Below are 17,616 nucleotides of genomic sequence, written 5' to 3'. Positions count from 1 at the left end.
AACTAAGACCTCAGAATTTTAAATTTCTCTGAGTTTGCAATCCCAACATGATAAAATAATAGCCAAGATTTATGACTACAATGAGTAAAGTGCAAAGATTCAACTTTTGATCCATCTTTGATGGAGGATTACATTTGGTGACTCTAAATGTTACAGTGTTTGGGCCACTGGATATTTAGCAGTCCTGTAATAGACATTATGTTTATGGTTGTGAGCATGGGGTATATTCTTTTTGATCTCTGTGGACGATGTTTTTTTCTTGTGGCTCTTTGATGGGGCGGGTGAAATGATCAATTTTCAGGCTCCTGTTGAATACATAGTATAAAGACATAAGAATGGCCATACTGGGTCAGACTAGAGGTCCATCTAGCCCAGTATCCTGTCTGCCAACAGTGGCAATGCCAGATGCCCCAGAGAGAGGGAACACACCAGGTAATCATCACGTGACCCATCTCCTGTCATCCATTTCTAGACAACAGAGGCTAGGGGATTCCTTCCCATCCTGGCTAATAGCCATTGATGGACCCTAACCTCCATGAATTTATCCAGCTCTTTTTGAACCTTTTTTGAATAACAGTATCAATGGTGACCTCAGTTGACACAATGAATCCCAGACAGTTTGCCTTTTGAAAGTTCCCATACAGTTTGGGTGATGACATTATTAGTCAGTGTTCAGTTTCAGTGCTGGGAGTTCAATAGTCAGAACTATTTGAAAACTTGCCAAGAATGGTTCCGGAGATGTTCTGAAGGATTCTGACCTCATTGTTGTTCAGGAAACGGAAGTGTGGATAATAGTGTCTGGTCCAGAAAACAGAATGAAAAGTGCCTGTCATTCACAAGAAAGAGAAGATATATGTTTTTTATTGCCATTTCTGCAAATTCCTCATCCACAGCATCATTGCTATTATTATGTGGTGACTATTGGAATCACTGATGTTTATAACAGAACAATGTGGGTAAAGAGGGAGAAGACAGGTCTGTATTTGGAACTTCTTATACACTTAACTTTCCAGTTCTTATTGAGATAGGAGGGCCATAATTTTTAATGCTCTGCTTGATGTGTGTGGCAAAACTCTGTTTTGAATGTTGGAGAGAGGTGACAAGATTTTATCCCACACTATGGCAATATGAGCCTTGAAAGTTTTTTTTCTTGTAGTGCCAAATTATAGATCATATTATTTTTTAGCTTGGGGTATATATTTGATGTTCTATTGGGAAACTCATATAGCTGAGCCTACTGTGACTCAGTGACAAGTGTTTGATGACTTATAGCAAATGATTTGGAGAGCCTATCTTATTTGGCACTCTACTTGACAATTTCTTTAAAAAGTCCAGTTATTTAATGGACATGCAGATTCTCCCCTACTCCTAGGGATGATTCTTCCATGTCAGGATTAAGTCATATTGGTACTGTTGGGTGAAGGAGCCTATATACTATAGATTCTCAGGTTGCCCATAAAATGTGCCAATTTTTTTACGTTGACTTTGTAAGCAGATGTTATCACTCTTCTGCCAGTATTCCCCTGCAATTAGTAGGATGACTATCTTAGGAATGCTATGATACATTTAATTACCTCAGGCAGTTGGAAAATTTGTAAAGTTAACCACTGCAAGCAGAAGATCATCATTCTACTAATATGTCCATTTAACTCTTTTCTTCAGCATTAGTTCCACTTTAAAAGAATAAGGGAGGGGGGGAGAGAATTGGCAAAGGTTACAGAAAAGAAGCTCGTTAACCAAACATTGTGTTTACATCATTATCATGAAGGATGGACTGGCAAATTAAAGAAGAATATACTGTATCTATAATTGTATATGAAAGCTTAATGTTTTATTTGAGATAAAATACCTAATGTCAAATAATTGCTTTGGTACTGAGGAATTTAGTATACATAAACATATCTACAGATATGTGGTCCACTATAGAATGGTGATATATATCAAGATTCTGTTACCAGAAGACATTAAATATCAGCTTGTATAATATGTGTGAAATTCTGTCCCCATTGTGTCAAAGTGAATTTTGCCATTAACTTCAGTAGGAGTAGGATTTCACATTACTCCATTTAGGGAAGTTAACTTTCTGATTATCAAGTTATGTCAAGGACAAGTAATTAGTGTACTAATTTTTCACGTGCTTGAGTAATATATAATTTGAAGAATATGGGCAATTTTATTGACAATGAAATAGTGACTGTACTATGGCAATATTATGAAGCAGAAAAGAAAAAAGATTAAAAAAAGTAGGATGCTTAGTAAAAATGGGAAAAGAGATGGAATGAGAAAAAAAGACCACACCATATAAACCATTTTGATTTATGCAGTATACTTATGTCATAATATGAACATGTGCTATTCCTGCTCATATATTGAATTTCAGTAGTTGGTTGCATAAAGAAGTAAAGTGTAATGAAACTGGCAAGCAAAGTATTCCCCAGTCAGCCTTATCTTTGTTCCATTTGTCCTTCAGATACAGCTTTTCTTGCCTTTTTCAATAAAATCCATCCAGCTTTTTTATTTTGCATCTCTCTGTAACTGAGCTGAGAAGACCAATGAGATTCAATGCTTTTCTAGTTGAGTTCTTAGCAGCTGCTTTTTAAAAGATCAAAACTTAGAATGCTGCTACATGGTATTAAGGCTTAGCTATTGATGTGTCCCTATAGGGGTTATGTATTTCTTGTGGGGGGGAAAGCAGAGAGGAAGGGTAAAGGGTGACCCTTTTGAGCATGCTCATAGACAATAAACACTACTTTCCTTGTTTCTTAGGATCCTCTTTGCAAGCTCGGTGCTTAACCTGACTGAACTTATTGCCCTTCGGCCTGACCTTGGCAAATTGAAAAAGGTCCTTTACTTCCATGAGAACCAGTTGGCATATCCTGTACAGAAATGCCAGGAAAGAGATTTCCAATATGGATACAACCAGATTCTTTCATGGTAGGTATTTCTCATACTACAGTGTGTGGGGATTTTTTTAATAGCATCTTTGAAGCATTTTTAAACCTGGGTCCTGCGCTACTTAAACAACAACAGTGTTACAAATATAAACACAGTCAGTCCCAAGGAGTTGTTAAGTAAAAAGTGCTTTGGCAGAAACAAGTAATGAAGTTCTTCATAGGTAGCCTTATCTCAAGCTATTCAAGTCTACCTGTGTGCTAAAGGACTACCATGCTACATCTGTAAATTGGGCTAATTTTCAATTCATACCCATTCATAGAAAACAAGATGTTATACATCAAGCATACTTATCAGAAAAGTAGTTAATCAGCTAGTGTTTCCTAAGTTACAGTTTTTATTGCATTCAACTGGATTAAAACAGAGGTTTACAGGGGAATAAACAAAAATTAAAACAAAAAGTAGAAGTTTTGTTTGTTAGTCTTTAAGGAGTAAGAGCAGTAAACATATCAGTTAAATCCCTGCATTTCTTTCGTTTGGTATTCAGAAACTGTGAAGTGATAAAATATTCGGACATTTTAAAGATTGTAGTCCTTCGCTGCTATTTAAAATAAGGGCATTTCCTGAATTTGTTAATGAAAGAAGTTAACAGCACACTGAAAAGCTTTGTGATAGACACTGTACAAATCTAAGTGAATGTGCAAAGCTGAATTGGTTTGAATTGAAATAAATTCATTTGGCTGATCTATCTCACCTGTTTGTTATTAGGAGACCTATTGAATGGATTGAATATTATTAAATACATATAAAATATTTGCATCTCTGTAAAATGAGCCAGTTGATATTCAGATTTCCCAAATGATAATATTTATATATAGAAAGCATTTTCTAGATCTGTTTAGGTCATTGCATATGCAAGATGCTTTAGTTACTAAGTAGCTATGCTGTTAAAATGTAGTGAAATGGCTGTACTGTACTTGGAATGTATTTTGAAAACAGTAGCAACCATTTTGAATGGTTCATATCTAATGATATAAATATATGGTGCTGGATGGTGAAGCTAAGGAAGGAAATATCTATACAAATTTAGATTAAATACTGGTATTTTAAATGCTGCAATCTTACAATTTTTTATTATAGGGCCTTTCTCTTAATTAGGAAAAGACCTCTAAAATGAGTTCTTCTATGTTTTCTTTAGCTTAGAGTTGACTTCATACTTTAATGTGTACACACATAATATACATATTTTTAACTTTTTTGGCTCTGCAAATGGACATTTTTAATGGCAAAAGATAATAAGCTGTCTATATTTTAGCTGTATTGTTTCTGTCTATTGGCAGTCACCTGTAAAGGAAAAAAATGTTGGGTTTTGGGTTTTGTTTGTTTGTTTCTATATATTACTAGAGAAGGCTTGAAGCTTTTAATTTTTTGGTTTTTTTAAACCATAGAAATATCAGGAATGTTAAGTCTTGTCTTTTGTTTAAGTTTAAAGATTTCTTGGAGGACAAGATAACTGGTCTGGAGAGCTTTCTTAACTCTCTTTTGTGGTGTTAATTTTTACGAAAGAGAGCTTTTCTCTTTTCTCCAAACCGTTTGTCAGGAGTTTGTTAAATAGGTGATGACAAAGTTCAAATAGTATGACTAATATTCCTTCCTTCTTAGTTGCTCAGGTTTCAATTGCTTGTGATGATAGGATCACTCCAGTTTGCCGGCCCCTTAAAACCTCTAGTACAAAATAGAGTAGATAAAACCTAGTATTTCTAATGTACGAAAAAAGCAGATACACAAGTTTTGCAGGCTTTCCTTTTTTGCTGGTTCACTAGTTGCTTTAACTTTAGAAGAACATGGTGAAAAGTCATAGGTGGAGAGGAATGGGAGATTTTAAGAAGTTCTACTTGAGTAGTCTAGTTGAAAAGGAATATTTTTCTCAGATATTTCCTTGCTTTTCCTGCTGACTCCTATTGCTTTTGTGAGCATTGTCCATTTTCTTTCTTGGCCAAGCAGCAATGTGAGTTGAGAGGATGAATGACAGGCTTTCACTTCAGATATACTTTTCATCAGTCCAGTGACTTATGAACACATTTCCTCAATGTATTTGAAGGTCCATAGGTCAATATTACAGTATGACATACTGAGAAAATCTACTAGCCATAAAACATTTTAAGCTTTATTATAATATTATATTTGTGCCAATACAGTTAAGATTGTGTCAGAACTTCCAGAATAAATTTATTGATTTTTTCACTGTTTGATATTTTTGTCTATTCTTTAAACTAAAAACTTCAGTGGAGACACACCTATTTAATTTAACCAAATTACAAAAATATTGGTTTTACTATTTTTCAGAGGTAATAATGAGGGGTAAAATGTTTTCTGGTATATTCTGTCTTCTGCTAGTGTACCAAAATTGTGTCTTAATTATTACTTTTAAATATGTAAATTTAAATCTATGATATGACTTTTGATATATTTCTTGTTCATAGAATCATAAAACACTAGAACTGGACGGGACCACAAGAGGTCATCAAGTTCACTCCCCTGCCTTCACAGTAGGACCAAGCACCGTCTAGAGATCATCCCTGATAGATGTCTGTCCAACCTGCTCTTAAATAGCTCTAGTGATGGAGATTCCACAACCTCATTAGGCAGTTTATTCCTGTATTTAATCATCCTAACAGTTAGAATGTTTTTCCTAATGTCCAACCTAAACCTCTCTTTCTGCAATTTAAGCCTATTATTTCTTGTCCTATCAAGGAGAACAATTTTTCTCCCTCCTCCTTGTAACATTCTTTTAGATACTTGAAAACTACTATCATGTCCCCTCTGTCTTCTATTTTCTAAACTAAACAAAGCCCAGTTCTTTCAGTCTTCCCTCATAGGTCATGTTTTCTAGGCCTTTAATAATTTTTGTTGTTCTTCTCTGGACCTTCTCCAATTTGTCCACATCTTTCTTGAAATGTAGTACCCAGAACTGAACACAACACTCCAACTGAGGCCTAATCAGTGCAGAGTAGAGCAAAAGAATGACTTCTCATGTCTTGCTCACAATACTCCTGTTAATGCATCCCAGAATCATGTTTTCTTTTCTTTTTTTGCCACAGTGTCACACTGTTGACTCATATTTAGCTTGTGGTCCACTATGACCCACTACATACCTTTCTGCAGTACTCCTTCCTAGACAGTTGCTTCCCATTCTGTATGTGTGAAACTGATTGTTCCTTCCTAAGTGGAGTACTTTACATTTGTCCTTATTAAATTTCATCATATTTACCTCTGACCTTTTTTCCAGTATATTCAGATAATTTTGAATTATGACCCTATTCTTCAGAGGATTTGCAACTCTTCTCAGCATGGTATCTCTGGCAAACTTAATAAGCATACTTGCTATGCCAATATGTAAATTGCTGATAACAGTCCCAAAACAGATCCTTGCAGAACCCCGCTTGTTATATACTTCCAGCATGATTGGAACCATTACTAACTACTCTCTGAGAACAGTTAAACAGCCAGTTATGCACCCACCTTATAGGTCATATTTTCTAGACCTTTACTAATTTTTTATACCTTGTTTTTAAAACTTTTCAAGATATGAAATATTTAGTATCAGGGTAACTAACTGTCTGTCCATGGCTTAAACTATATACTTATATATATTTTTTATCGATGATCCAGTTAATTGAAATGCTTAGTTAACTAAAAGTAGGTTATATCTTTCAGTAGGTACTATATCTTTCATCACTGAGCAGTTTTCTCTTTTTCCCAGTTTAACTTCTTTAGAAAATTTTAGGTGGCTCTTAAATATTCAGGGACAAAAAAGAATTGTTAGAGGGTTCTACTGTAATTTATCTAATGTGTTTTTTAGTGATGAATACTAATAGGAGCAAAAGTATTCTCGCAATCTAATGAATAAAATATGAACCACGTATTAAAAAAAGGTTTTCTCAAAAGATCAGAATGGTTGTGATCTCTTAAATCAATAATAATAAACATTTATAATTCATTTTAAAAGATGTCTTTAATAACAATTGTTAAATAATGTTTAAAAGATGGAACATATGGACAGAAATCAAGAAACAAACTAATGCTGACACTTTCTCTTATTCATCTGATATAATGGAATCCCAACCTTTAATTTGGATTTTGTGCTTTGCCAGTTAGTGTCACAATATTTATCAGACATTAGTCTGGTTTAAAGTAGTTCTGATTTTTCTTAAAGAACATTGCATTAATTCTAGCTGTATTTTACAGTTTGGTTGCTGATATTGTGGTATTCAACTCTGCTTTTAATATGGAGTCATTTCTTACATCTATTGGAAAATTTCTGAAGCTGATTCCTGACCACAGGCCAAAGGATCTGGAGAAAATAATCAGACCAAAGTGCCAAGTTCTTTATTTTCCAATCAGGTTTCCTGATGTGAACAGGTCAGTACATTTGACTCCATTTTCCATATTATGTCATTTTTTGTTTCAAATGTATCTAAACTGATAGTCCTGGCTGCTAAATTTTAACTGATTAATTCAAGCATTGTTCATTAGGAAATTTGGTTATATGTCACTGTGCTGCATAACTCATTCATTTACAAAAGTATTTCAATAACCTAACGGTAAGTACATTAGGACCTAATCCTGCCCCAGTTAAATCAATAGGCGGTTTGACAAGCAGTTCAATATTCAGTACATATCATAGGATAGTTTGATGTTAAGTACAAACTACTTTTTTTTGTGTGGCAAAGTTAGAAGACTTTTTACTAGATACTTCACCACTGACAATTTATTAGGTTCATTTTATTGGAAAAACCATCTACTATCTTTTTTCAAACCCTATATAAGTGTTTGTATGAAAAAGATGCAAAAAAAAAAAAATCCAGAGAACAATAACGGAGATGAGTCTCTGTATGAGAAGCTGTATTTTCTTAAGTATGCTGTAATGATATTCCCTCCCCCCTCCCGCCCTGTGTTTTGTTGCTTACAGTTAGATGAAAAGAATTTCAGCAATGTAGAACAGACCTACGTGATTTTGGAATTAGCTGTAGTAATAGTTGCTCTTTACTTCAGTTAGTACAAAGGACATTTTTTATTACACTTACTGGAGAGCCCATCTTGAAATTAGCAAAGGGTTGTGTTATGTGGCTCAAAGGGAACATTCTGTAGATTCTTTTCAAGTCTGTTTAAACCTGACAAATTTGTTCTTTTTTTCTATCATAAGACACTCTCCTACTCAACAGGAGCTTTACTTCAGTGAGGCTTACACTTACTAGAAATAATCAGTTAACGAAACTGTACTGTGCTCCTACAATATCATAAACAATGCTGTATTTTTGCTGATAAGGATGGAAAACCTAGTAATAAAACTCAAATGACTATGCAGAAGTCTGGGGTTTGATTTTATTGCAAGTTTCATTCTGTTTAAATACTCACACCTTAAATCTTCAATATTGACCAGCTAGTACATTGCAAATAATTTCAAAGGATTTTCCTATTTGTGGAAAGTTTCTGTAAGGGAGTTATTTAGGTTAGCAAATATTGTTGAAATGTATAGATCTATTTTATGGCTTAGAAAAGATAGCAGGACTCTAAAGTATCTGTAAATATGGATGTCTAAAGTTAAGTTTTTGCACTCATCTTTAGGCACTTACATCCCTGTGGCCTGATTTTCTGGAGTTCAATTCAGAGTTAGCATCTTTAGCCCTGGTCTACTTTAGGGAGTTATTTTGAAATACTTCCCCTTATTTCTAAATAACAAGTGGAACACCCACACTACTAAGCCCGTTATTTTGAAATAAGTCGCTGGTTATTTTGAAATAATACATCTTGCTTTCCACGAGGAATAACGCTTATTTCAAAATCATTATTTTGAGATAGCGGTAGTGTGGACACTCCACAGCTGCTATGTTGAAATAACTACTCTTTAGAGTCATTCAGAGTAATTACTCCTCAGTGCTTCCTGGGGCTCTATGCTGAGGTAGTACATCCACATTAAGGAAGCCATAAACTAATTTTGAGGCTTCCCTGTAGTGTGGACATGCTATTTCAAAACAGTTATTTCAGGAGTTAGTATTTCAAAATAAGTTATTTACAAATAATTTCCTAGTGTAAATATGCCCTTACAAATTACGCATTTTCAATGAGACTACTGATTCTAAAGTCTTTAAGTGCTTTTGAAAAACACACTATGAGTTCCTGACTTGGGTATGCATGCCTAATATGTATATTGTCACAGAGTACATTAACTTTTAAGGTATGCTATTTTTAATTAATAATTTAAATTTTTATTAAGCTTTGACTTTCTAAGGAATGACAGCTTTCTTATATTACAGATGTTGCATCTGAAATTGAAACTAAATGCCATATTTTCAGCAGTATCTGAATGAATATTATCATGCACAACTCATGGTTTGTTGATACATTTTAAAAAAAAAACACTGTTATTTTGTATTAGTAAGACCTGCCGATAAATAGACAGACACACCGATAAATAGATAAATATTCATTTAAGTGCTGTATATGGAAATGAGAAATTGTTATGCTCTCTGGGCAACCAATATCATCACAAAAGACAGGAGCATTGGTTAAAAAAACAAAAAACTTTTCCATAACTTTGAATAAAGTTACTGGTGTTTTGTGCTTTATCAACATCAAGTATACATTCTTTACAATATTATGTTTTAAATAATGTTAAATGCATCTGTGGCAACTGAATACAGTTAATTAATGTAGACTGTATTTACAGTGAAATCTAGATGAATGGAAATTGAAGAGAAAAAGGGTAAAAAATATTGTGGCCAAGCTAAAAAGCAAGATCTTAGCCCAGAGTGCTTTTTGAGTTATTTTCAAATGGTAATTTGCTTTATCCAGACCAAACTCATACAGTGTAAGTAAGTGATTATTTGCATGACTGACAATCATTTGAATGCCTGCAGTCTTTTCTAAAATGAATAATTTTGCCAAGATGTTAGAAAAATATCTTGAAATTCTGAAGGCAAAATTACCAAGGTGATTTTTATGTGTTACTGCAACTTTTGTGTGCGTGTATGTCTATGAGAGAGAGAGATAGAAAGAGAGAGATTATTTTTTTTATTTGAATGTGTTGCAGAGATGTTCCAAAAACAAAGAAGTCTTGTTAGAAATATGATTGATTTGTAAAGGATTCATTATTTTAAGGGAATATTGTGATTGTATGATAAATGCATTAATAAACAATATTTAACCCTAAACCAGAGCCATGAGACTCTAGAATATGAACTTTCACTTGAGTAAATCCCATCATGTATTTAGATGATTATTAACTAAAGATGTGCATGTACCCTAAAAGAGAGACACTGCTACTGCAAATAGACACATTTAGACGTAATGAAGGTATAGTAAAAACTGATTGATGTGTTTTGCTGCAACAGAAAATGCAACAGAAAACACTTTGATGCAGAAACAAACCTTGAATGATTTGAAATCCTCCATCTTATATATGCATAATATATGTTTAAAATAATGTTGCATATGACCTTATAGTGTATTTAAGAACTGCTTTGTCAACAAGCACAACATCTTTAAGATGTATTTGATTTTTATTTTTTAGATATTTGGTATAAGTGCACATCTTTGCTAATTATTGATAGGATCAGGGATGAATTTAGGTTTTTACAAGTCTCTGCAGAGTAAGATATAAAGTCACATGACGTCTTTTTTTAGCCAATTTCCCTCCTTTATCCTCAGTTCACCAGACCCTCTCCTATGGGCTCTATTCTCTCTGCATTACTTAAGCTCTTTCTGTCCTCTGCTCCTAAGGGGGAGGAGGAGGGACAGTTTCCCTCACTTATCTTCCTCATGGGGAAAAAATCCCTATCTCTCCTTTCCTGAGCTTAGGGACACAAAAAAGGTTAGATACCTATTCTGACGTACTGAACAGGGATCTCTTCTATCTGTGGTCCCAGAAAAAGGGAATGAAGACAGACTTATGAGGCCCTGAGCCAAAAATAAGCTGGTCAGTTTCCCCTTTGAAAATGATCAGGCAGTAGCCCTTGTCAGAAACTGGTAAGAGGAGGAAGGAGTCACTGTTCACTAGTAGAACTGGAAATTGACTGACTCCATCCTTTTTCCTTTTTCCCTCACCCCACCCCCATCTGTATTTATTTAGAAACTGGATCTTTAATAACTTCATTCATTTGAAGAAGTGGGTTGTGCCCACGAAAGTTCATGATACCATCTACATGTTTTGTTAGTCTCTAAGGTGCTGCAAGACTATTCATTGTTTTTCTATTCTGCAGTGTCAGAGCTAGCCCTGATGTAATAATACTGTATCACTTAATTTTCAATTTGTATAGTTTTACAGTCTGATATAGGATATATGTAAAAATAACTATCTTATCATAATTATAAAATTACAAAAGAAATAAAATTCTGAGTTAAGACTGTCACTCCATGGTACGTAGGTATTACAAGGGATGCAGAACAGTAGGTGATTTTACATGCCATATGTGCTGCCATATTTCTGTACAACACAGTGAGTTAAATACAGTGTAACTCAGAATTACTATATAATGTCTTTTTGTTTAACTCAGAATCTCAATTGTGTTGTAACCGAATATATAGTATCAAATTTGTATATTTGCTTTTTTCATTTTTAAAAATGAGGAGGGGGCACAAAACAAAAATTCCCTTCTAATGAAATTTTTGTCCATGGACCTTCAAATTCAAGTAAGAATAACTAAAACAGTTATGTTTGTTCATTGCTGATACTTTGTACTGCTTGTCAACATTTTGATTTCTATGGTCCATCTGCATACAGAGCACCTTCGGCTCAAAAGCAAAGCAGGGTCAGACTAGGTCAGTTCCTGAATGGGAGACACTTTGGTATTAATTTAGATGAAATGTGCTATATAAATGTCAGTTGCTATTAATACTGTCCTAGCTGTAGTAAATCTTCATTATGCAGAGCCATAGAAGATATATAATTATAGCAATAGAGCTATAGATAAGGTTTAACAAACATTTTTTAAATTATATGTGTTGTATGTTTTTAGAGATTACAATATAAAGGACAGATGTAATAACAGATAAAAAGAGAAGATATGAAAAGACTAAGATTATAGTAAAAGAAAACATCTTTTTTTTTAAAGTCAACTTTGGTAGCATCTTGTACTATGCACACTTTAAATTTGATGTGCTGAAAATATAAAACTGTCAACAAACAGAAGACTCATAGGCACAAGTGGTTAGACTTTTACAAGAGCTGAGTATAGAACCCATTCCCACTGGAGTGTGTGTAGTGAGTTAACATAAGATAGAGAAACTGTTGGACTGCTCTGTCTTATATTGGGGCTGCAGCTGGAGCCAAGGCTGTCATAGCTGGCTCCCTGACTACCTCCATCCCCATCCCATGTGCTAGGTAATTTTGACATTTAAAGTTTACATCTACTGTGTTACAAAAAAACCCGCTATTACACAATAAAAATAATGGGTCAGATTAGAAATACATGTGGCACAGGTTGTAAGGGAGCTAGAAATAGGCATAAAGCTCAACTATGAACTCTTGCAGTTCTCAAGCCATTGTGTGACGGGTTGCTGGTGCAAGTCAGAATAGCATTGGACCACTCTGTCTTATGCCAACTGTTAGGAGGAAAGAGTCAGAAGTACAGGTGGAATTCGCACATCTAGGCATGTTGTTTTTCCCCCTTTCTTTTAAACATTCTTCTTGTGTCAGGTACAAGGATGGAAGATGGTATACTAGCTTCTTCTCCAGAGATCTCCTGGGGGTAAGAATCGTCTGGCAGTGAGTTCAGTATGAACAGCTCCCTCACAATGGAAGGCCATCTCAATAGTTTCACCTGTCCATTGAAAAGTTGATTTCATTTTAGCTGTTCAGAGACAAAAATGAAGTTTAATGACTATTTTTAACCTGTTACAGAATTTCTCAGTTAAATAATATAGTAATAATTTAATCTTACAATAACTCGGAAGAATACTTACATTGAATTCTTTGTGGAACCTAATTTTTTAAATTATGTTAGGTACTACTCATGTTGCACACAACACATTCCCGTAAAACCTGCATTTTGTATTTACAGAGAAATTTCTCTAGAGAGTTAAGGTCTTGTAAAACGTTCTTGTTCTACAGCATGAATGCATTATTATACTCTAGGGCATTAAAAGTGAAGTATACTGAAGAAAAGAATTTTTCATTAAAATGCAGTTTACATTGATAAAACAGATTACTAGCATTTGATGAAATGTGAAACTTGGATCTACCCATATCACTACATCACTAGTAGGTTTATTTTGGCAAGAGGACTAGCATGTAAGGTATATCAGGGCTAATCATTATACACTACCTGTTAGTTTTTTATTAGATTAAATTATCTTTCACAAAAGTAGTTGAAAAAACATGTACTCACTCTATCTGTATACTGAAGTAGCAGAATGTAGTAACCAAGAATATTACAAAATTAAAGCTGTCATGTTATCAGTTTTGGCACAGTCATTTATCAATCAGTATTTTAAACATTGACAAGTGGTAATTTAATAGGGAATGAGCCTGTTGGCAAGAAGTTCTAATAACAGATGATTCAAACCCACTTATTACTATGGGGCTCTGTTGGTTTCTTACCTTTCTCAGTATTACAGCTTATGCATTCCAAGTCTGGGATGTGAGAAGCCACAAAGGGCAAAACCTGTGGCACCAGGCCTGTAATCACTCCCATCTAATCTAGTTCACTCTTTAGTTGCAAATGTCCCTATACTATGGGTTACTACGATGTGAAGTTAAGATACTGATTTAAACACTAAGGGCACTTTTTCACTCGCCATGCCAGCTATCAATATTTTGGTGTTCGATTTAGCAAGTCTAGGATAGCTCCCATTGGCTTCCTGCAGTGGGGATGGCACTAAGATCGGTTAAAGGTAAACTGACTCCAGCTACGTATTTTACGTAGCTGGAATTGTGTACCTTAAGATGACCTTCCTGGTTTAATGTAGACCTGGCCTGTGTGTGTGTGTGTGTGTGTGTGTGTGTGTGTGTGTGTGTGTGTGTGTGTGTGTTTTGTGGAAGGGTTTTGTTTGTTTGTGACTGACTCAGCTTCTGTGTGCCTTGTTTCAGAGACACATTTGCAACTCAGAGTCCATATCACCTTACCAGAGATTTCATTGTGGACAGTATTGTATGAGCATTCTAAATTTAAGCCTCTATCTGGGATTTCAGTACTGTAGTTTCCTGTTTTAACTATGCAATTTGCTTTTTCCTCCTGTCCTTGAGATCTTTAACAAAAGAATGTTTTTCTTCTTTTGAGTTTGGAATTTGGTTAATATCACCCTTGTTGGGAATGAGGTTGTAATTAGGCTCAGTGGAATTTAATTGGTTTAAAATTGTTGCAGGGGGGCTTTAAGAAAAAATTGTCCCATCTTCTTGACAGAATGGAGCAGGTTTACTATGGGTAGGATCCTGTGAAGTTTGAGAGAGTTCAGCACCCTATACCATGAGTACCCTGGGAAGATGGATGATGATATTAGATAGAAGTAAAGGCTGGGAATAAAGTTATGCAGTCAATTAGTGCATTAGCCAGACCACTGTGCTGAGAACTCAGTTGAAATTTCAGAAAATTTTGTTTTTCAATTTTTTTCCAGTCAGTATTTTTTAGTGATGAATATTTTCAATTGCAGAATTTGAGGAATGCAAAAAGCTTCCTTTCTTGTTTAATTCATGATCATGAAATTCAGAGAGGAAAATAGCCATCTTTTGGTTGTTTTCTGAGTTGAGAGTGTGAATGGAGTAGAGAGTGAGAGATCCTTGTTGTTTAGACACTACACACATCCTTTTTGGCTATGTAAGGGAAAAATAAAAATGAGACATGAAGAAGCTGTAATGATAACTAATGGAGTTGAAAAGGGGGAAGGAGTGTCAAGCATTTGGAGATGCTGTCCTGTGAATGAGAACCAAAGCTTGAGAAGCTACATTAAATGAAAACAATGTGGGAATGAGGTGGCTTGCAAACTCACTTAAGGAAGTGTAGCAATGTGGGGATACCTTAAGAGCACTCAGAAACAAATGTGGCATGCATCCAATGAATGATAAAAACCACATTCTGTCAAGAGAAGAGGATTGAAGCACCATCAGGAAACAAATTAGATAGACCTCCTAGCCTGGTCCCCAGCCATCTCATTATTGTTAAATGTATCACAATAACCAAGAGAATATTGAGTCTGATATATGCACTGCACTTTTGGGTTTCAAATGAGCAAAAAGTTTAATAAAATAATGATTAGAAACTTTGGTGGTACCAGTTGCAGTTTGACAGATCTCTCTGCCTGATTTGCACTTAGGGTTCCTACTGATTTTTTAAAATATATAACTGAAATGTTATTGGATGTGACCTGTGTAGTTTATTCACTGCATACACAGATGATTAGCATATGAAAGTTTAATAATGAAATATTAGATAGAAGCAGCAGCACAGATGTTCTGCAGAAGTTTCAGATAATTAAATTAATTGAAGTTATAGACTATTTATATAATGTCTAAAATAAATTTTGGGAATCCAGAGAAAACATGAGGCACTCCTACCCATCTATGTGACGATTACCATTATATAGAACAAAAAGAAATAGCTCGAAGGAACTGTTGTTCAGTTTTTCAAACTTAAGGTATGGGATGAGGTGAAGTGAATTTGGCTTTGGCAAAATTATAGTTATCACCTTTTGCTACACAAGCAAAATCTTGCCCGGTTTGGGGGGTTAATTTTGGTTTTGCATTCACAGCTAGGGTTATTGAATATTTTATACTTTGCACATTTCCCCTACCCTGTTGTGACTTCCAAAAGAAGTAATTCTCTTCTTTTCCAGTTTAAATAATTCAAATGGAATACATTTCAAAAGATGAAATTCCCAGCATTAATGTACCAAAAGTTCTTATACAGAGATGCAGCAATCCAGCATAAGCAATAGAAAGATAACATGAAACTATTCAAGAAATAAGCTTCAGCGCTGGAAAAATACATATAAGAATAGCAATGAGAATATCACAGTTTTCATATCTATGAGCACCAAGTGGTATGGAGGGTAATTCAGGATCTGTGAAGGCCTTAGCCAAGTCCAGTGGCCACTCATCCCCACAATTTTCTTTCTATCAAAAGAGCCTCGTACTTCATCTTGTGTTGTCTTCTTCAGAATGGAGGATCTTTTGAGCTGATGCGCTCTCGTGAGCAGCAAGGTAGTTCAGATTGCATTATTGAGAGTCTTACATAGTTGTCTTCAATATTTGCATTTTGAGTACTGATATTTGGTTCAGAGACCAGCCAGGAAAGTTGAATAGGGCAATATATTTATTCAGTGAACTGTTATTTCCTTGAGGCTGTGTCCAGACTCAGGGTTTTTTTCGGGAAAAGTAGCCTTTTTCTGAAAAAACTTCACCTTCGTCTAGACTGCAGCCGCGTTCTTTCGAAATTAAATCGAAAGAACGCGGCTTTTCTTTCAATGGCGGTAAACCTCATTTCTCGAGGAAGAACGCCTTCTTTCGAAAGTGCTTCTTTCGAAAGAAGGCGTTCTTGAATGTAAATAGGGCTTCTTCGAAAGAGAGCATCCAGACTTTCGAAAGAGGCTTGCAGTCTAGACATAGCCTTAGAGAATAGATACTGAAGAAAGAACTGTATCTATTTTCTGATAAGAAGGTTTCACTCTCTAGTCTAGTAGTGTTTTCAACTCTGGACATTTGGAAAACAAACTTACTTTATCTTCACAGTACTCTGCCTGTCTTCTCCCATCAGTATGATCTTATGGATCATGAGCAGAGCCAAAGAAAACATATTGTAGCTGCTTTGAATACTTTCTAACTAGTTAAAGGGATTATGGTGGGTAACAATTGATAGTAGAACCTGTGGTCTTTCTATCTTTCTCACCTACCACCTGTCAAGGCTTAGCTTGCGTGCAAGTGGTATACCAGGATTTTGGCCTTTCAGACAAGGTTCTTTCAACTTTGCTGTCATTCAGCAGAAAGAAGACCTTTGTCATATACTAAAGGATATAAGGTGTGTTGTACTTCTGGCTCTGACCCAGGTCAATGGGCTCTATTATCAAGCTTCCACAAGATGGATTTGACAAAGGTCTGTTACTTTTCCACAAGAGACTATAAATCAAGTTCATGTATTCTCTGTAAAGAATTATATGTTTTCACTAGGTAGACTCACCATTCCTATTTGTAGTCTAATCTGATGCTGAGTTCACACAGATGTTCCTCTTCAAACGTTTAGATTGTTTTATTTACAACTATGGAAGGTGGTAGCTCTAGTAGCTAAACATAATGGGTCTCTTCCGGTTTAATTCCTGTGGGCATATGGGCCAGAAGATGTGGGGTGGGGGTTAAGGATGTTAAATTGGGGTTATCTTGTTAATCGTGTAATCTATAAAGACTGTTCTGCAAAGCTGCAGTGGGGGTAACTCCAGAGACAGCTTGAGCTGAGACTGAGCAGTTCTGGCTCATGCTGGCTCTGGGAGCCACCCGCACTGTTGCTGTGCATTTTAAATAATAGTAAGACCCACTGGGCTCTTACTACATTTAAAATGCAGAGGTGCAATGTCCTGGACCAGTGCGAGCCGGGACTGCTTGGTTCCAGATCATGCCAAGTCCAGCAGCCCTTGTCCATGGTGGACAGGGGTGGCCGCCAGGGGCTGCTGCTGGAGCAGCTAGTGCTCATAGTCAAGCTGGGCCGCCGAGAACAGGGTGAATATTTGGTTTTCTATGAG

At 35.4% G+C, this 17,616-nt stretch overlaps 1 protein-coding gene across 8 annotated transcripts in view; it reads left to right on the top strand.

Moving 5' to 3' along the window:
- Positions 1-17,616, top strand: part of QTMAN (queuosine-tRNA mannosyltransferase) — a 349,427-nt gene that overhangs the window by 155,142 nt on the left and 176,669 nt on the right. For all 8 annotated transcript variants that reach the window (XM_075933321.1, XM_075933319.1, XM_075933320.1 and 5 more), the window contains 2 exons: positions 2,767-2,934; positions 7,141-7,314. In XM_075933321.1, the coding sequence (XP_075789436.1) occupies positions 2,767-2,934; positions 7,141-7,314 (342 nt within the window). The remainder of the gene's footprint in view (positions 1-2,766; positions 2,935-7,140; positions 7,315-17,616) is intronic.

The sequence above is a fragment of the Pelodiscus sinensis genome, chromosome 7 (genome assembly GCF_049634645.1).
Source record: "Pelodiscus sinensis isolate JC-2024 chromosome 7, ASM4963464v1, whole genome shotgun sequence".
Lineage (NCBI taxonomy): Eukaryota > Metazoa > Chordata > Testudines > Trionychidae > Pelodiscus > Pelodiscus sinensis.
The sequence above is the reverse complement of the archived record's forward strand: the minus strand, read 5'-3'. Positions and strand labels throughout refer to the sequence as shown.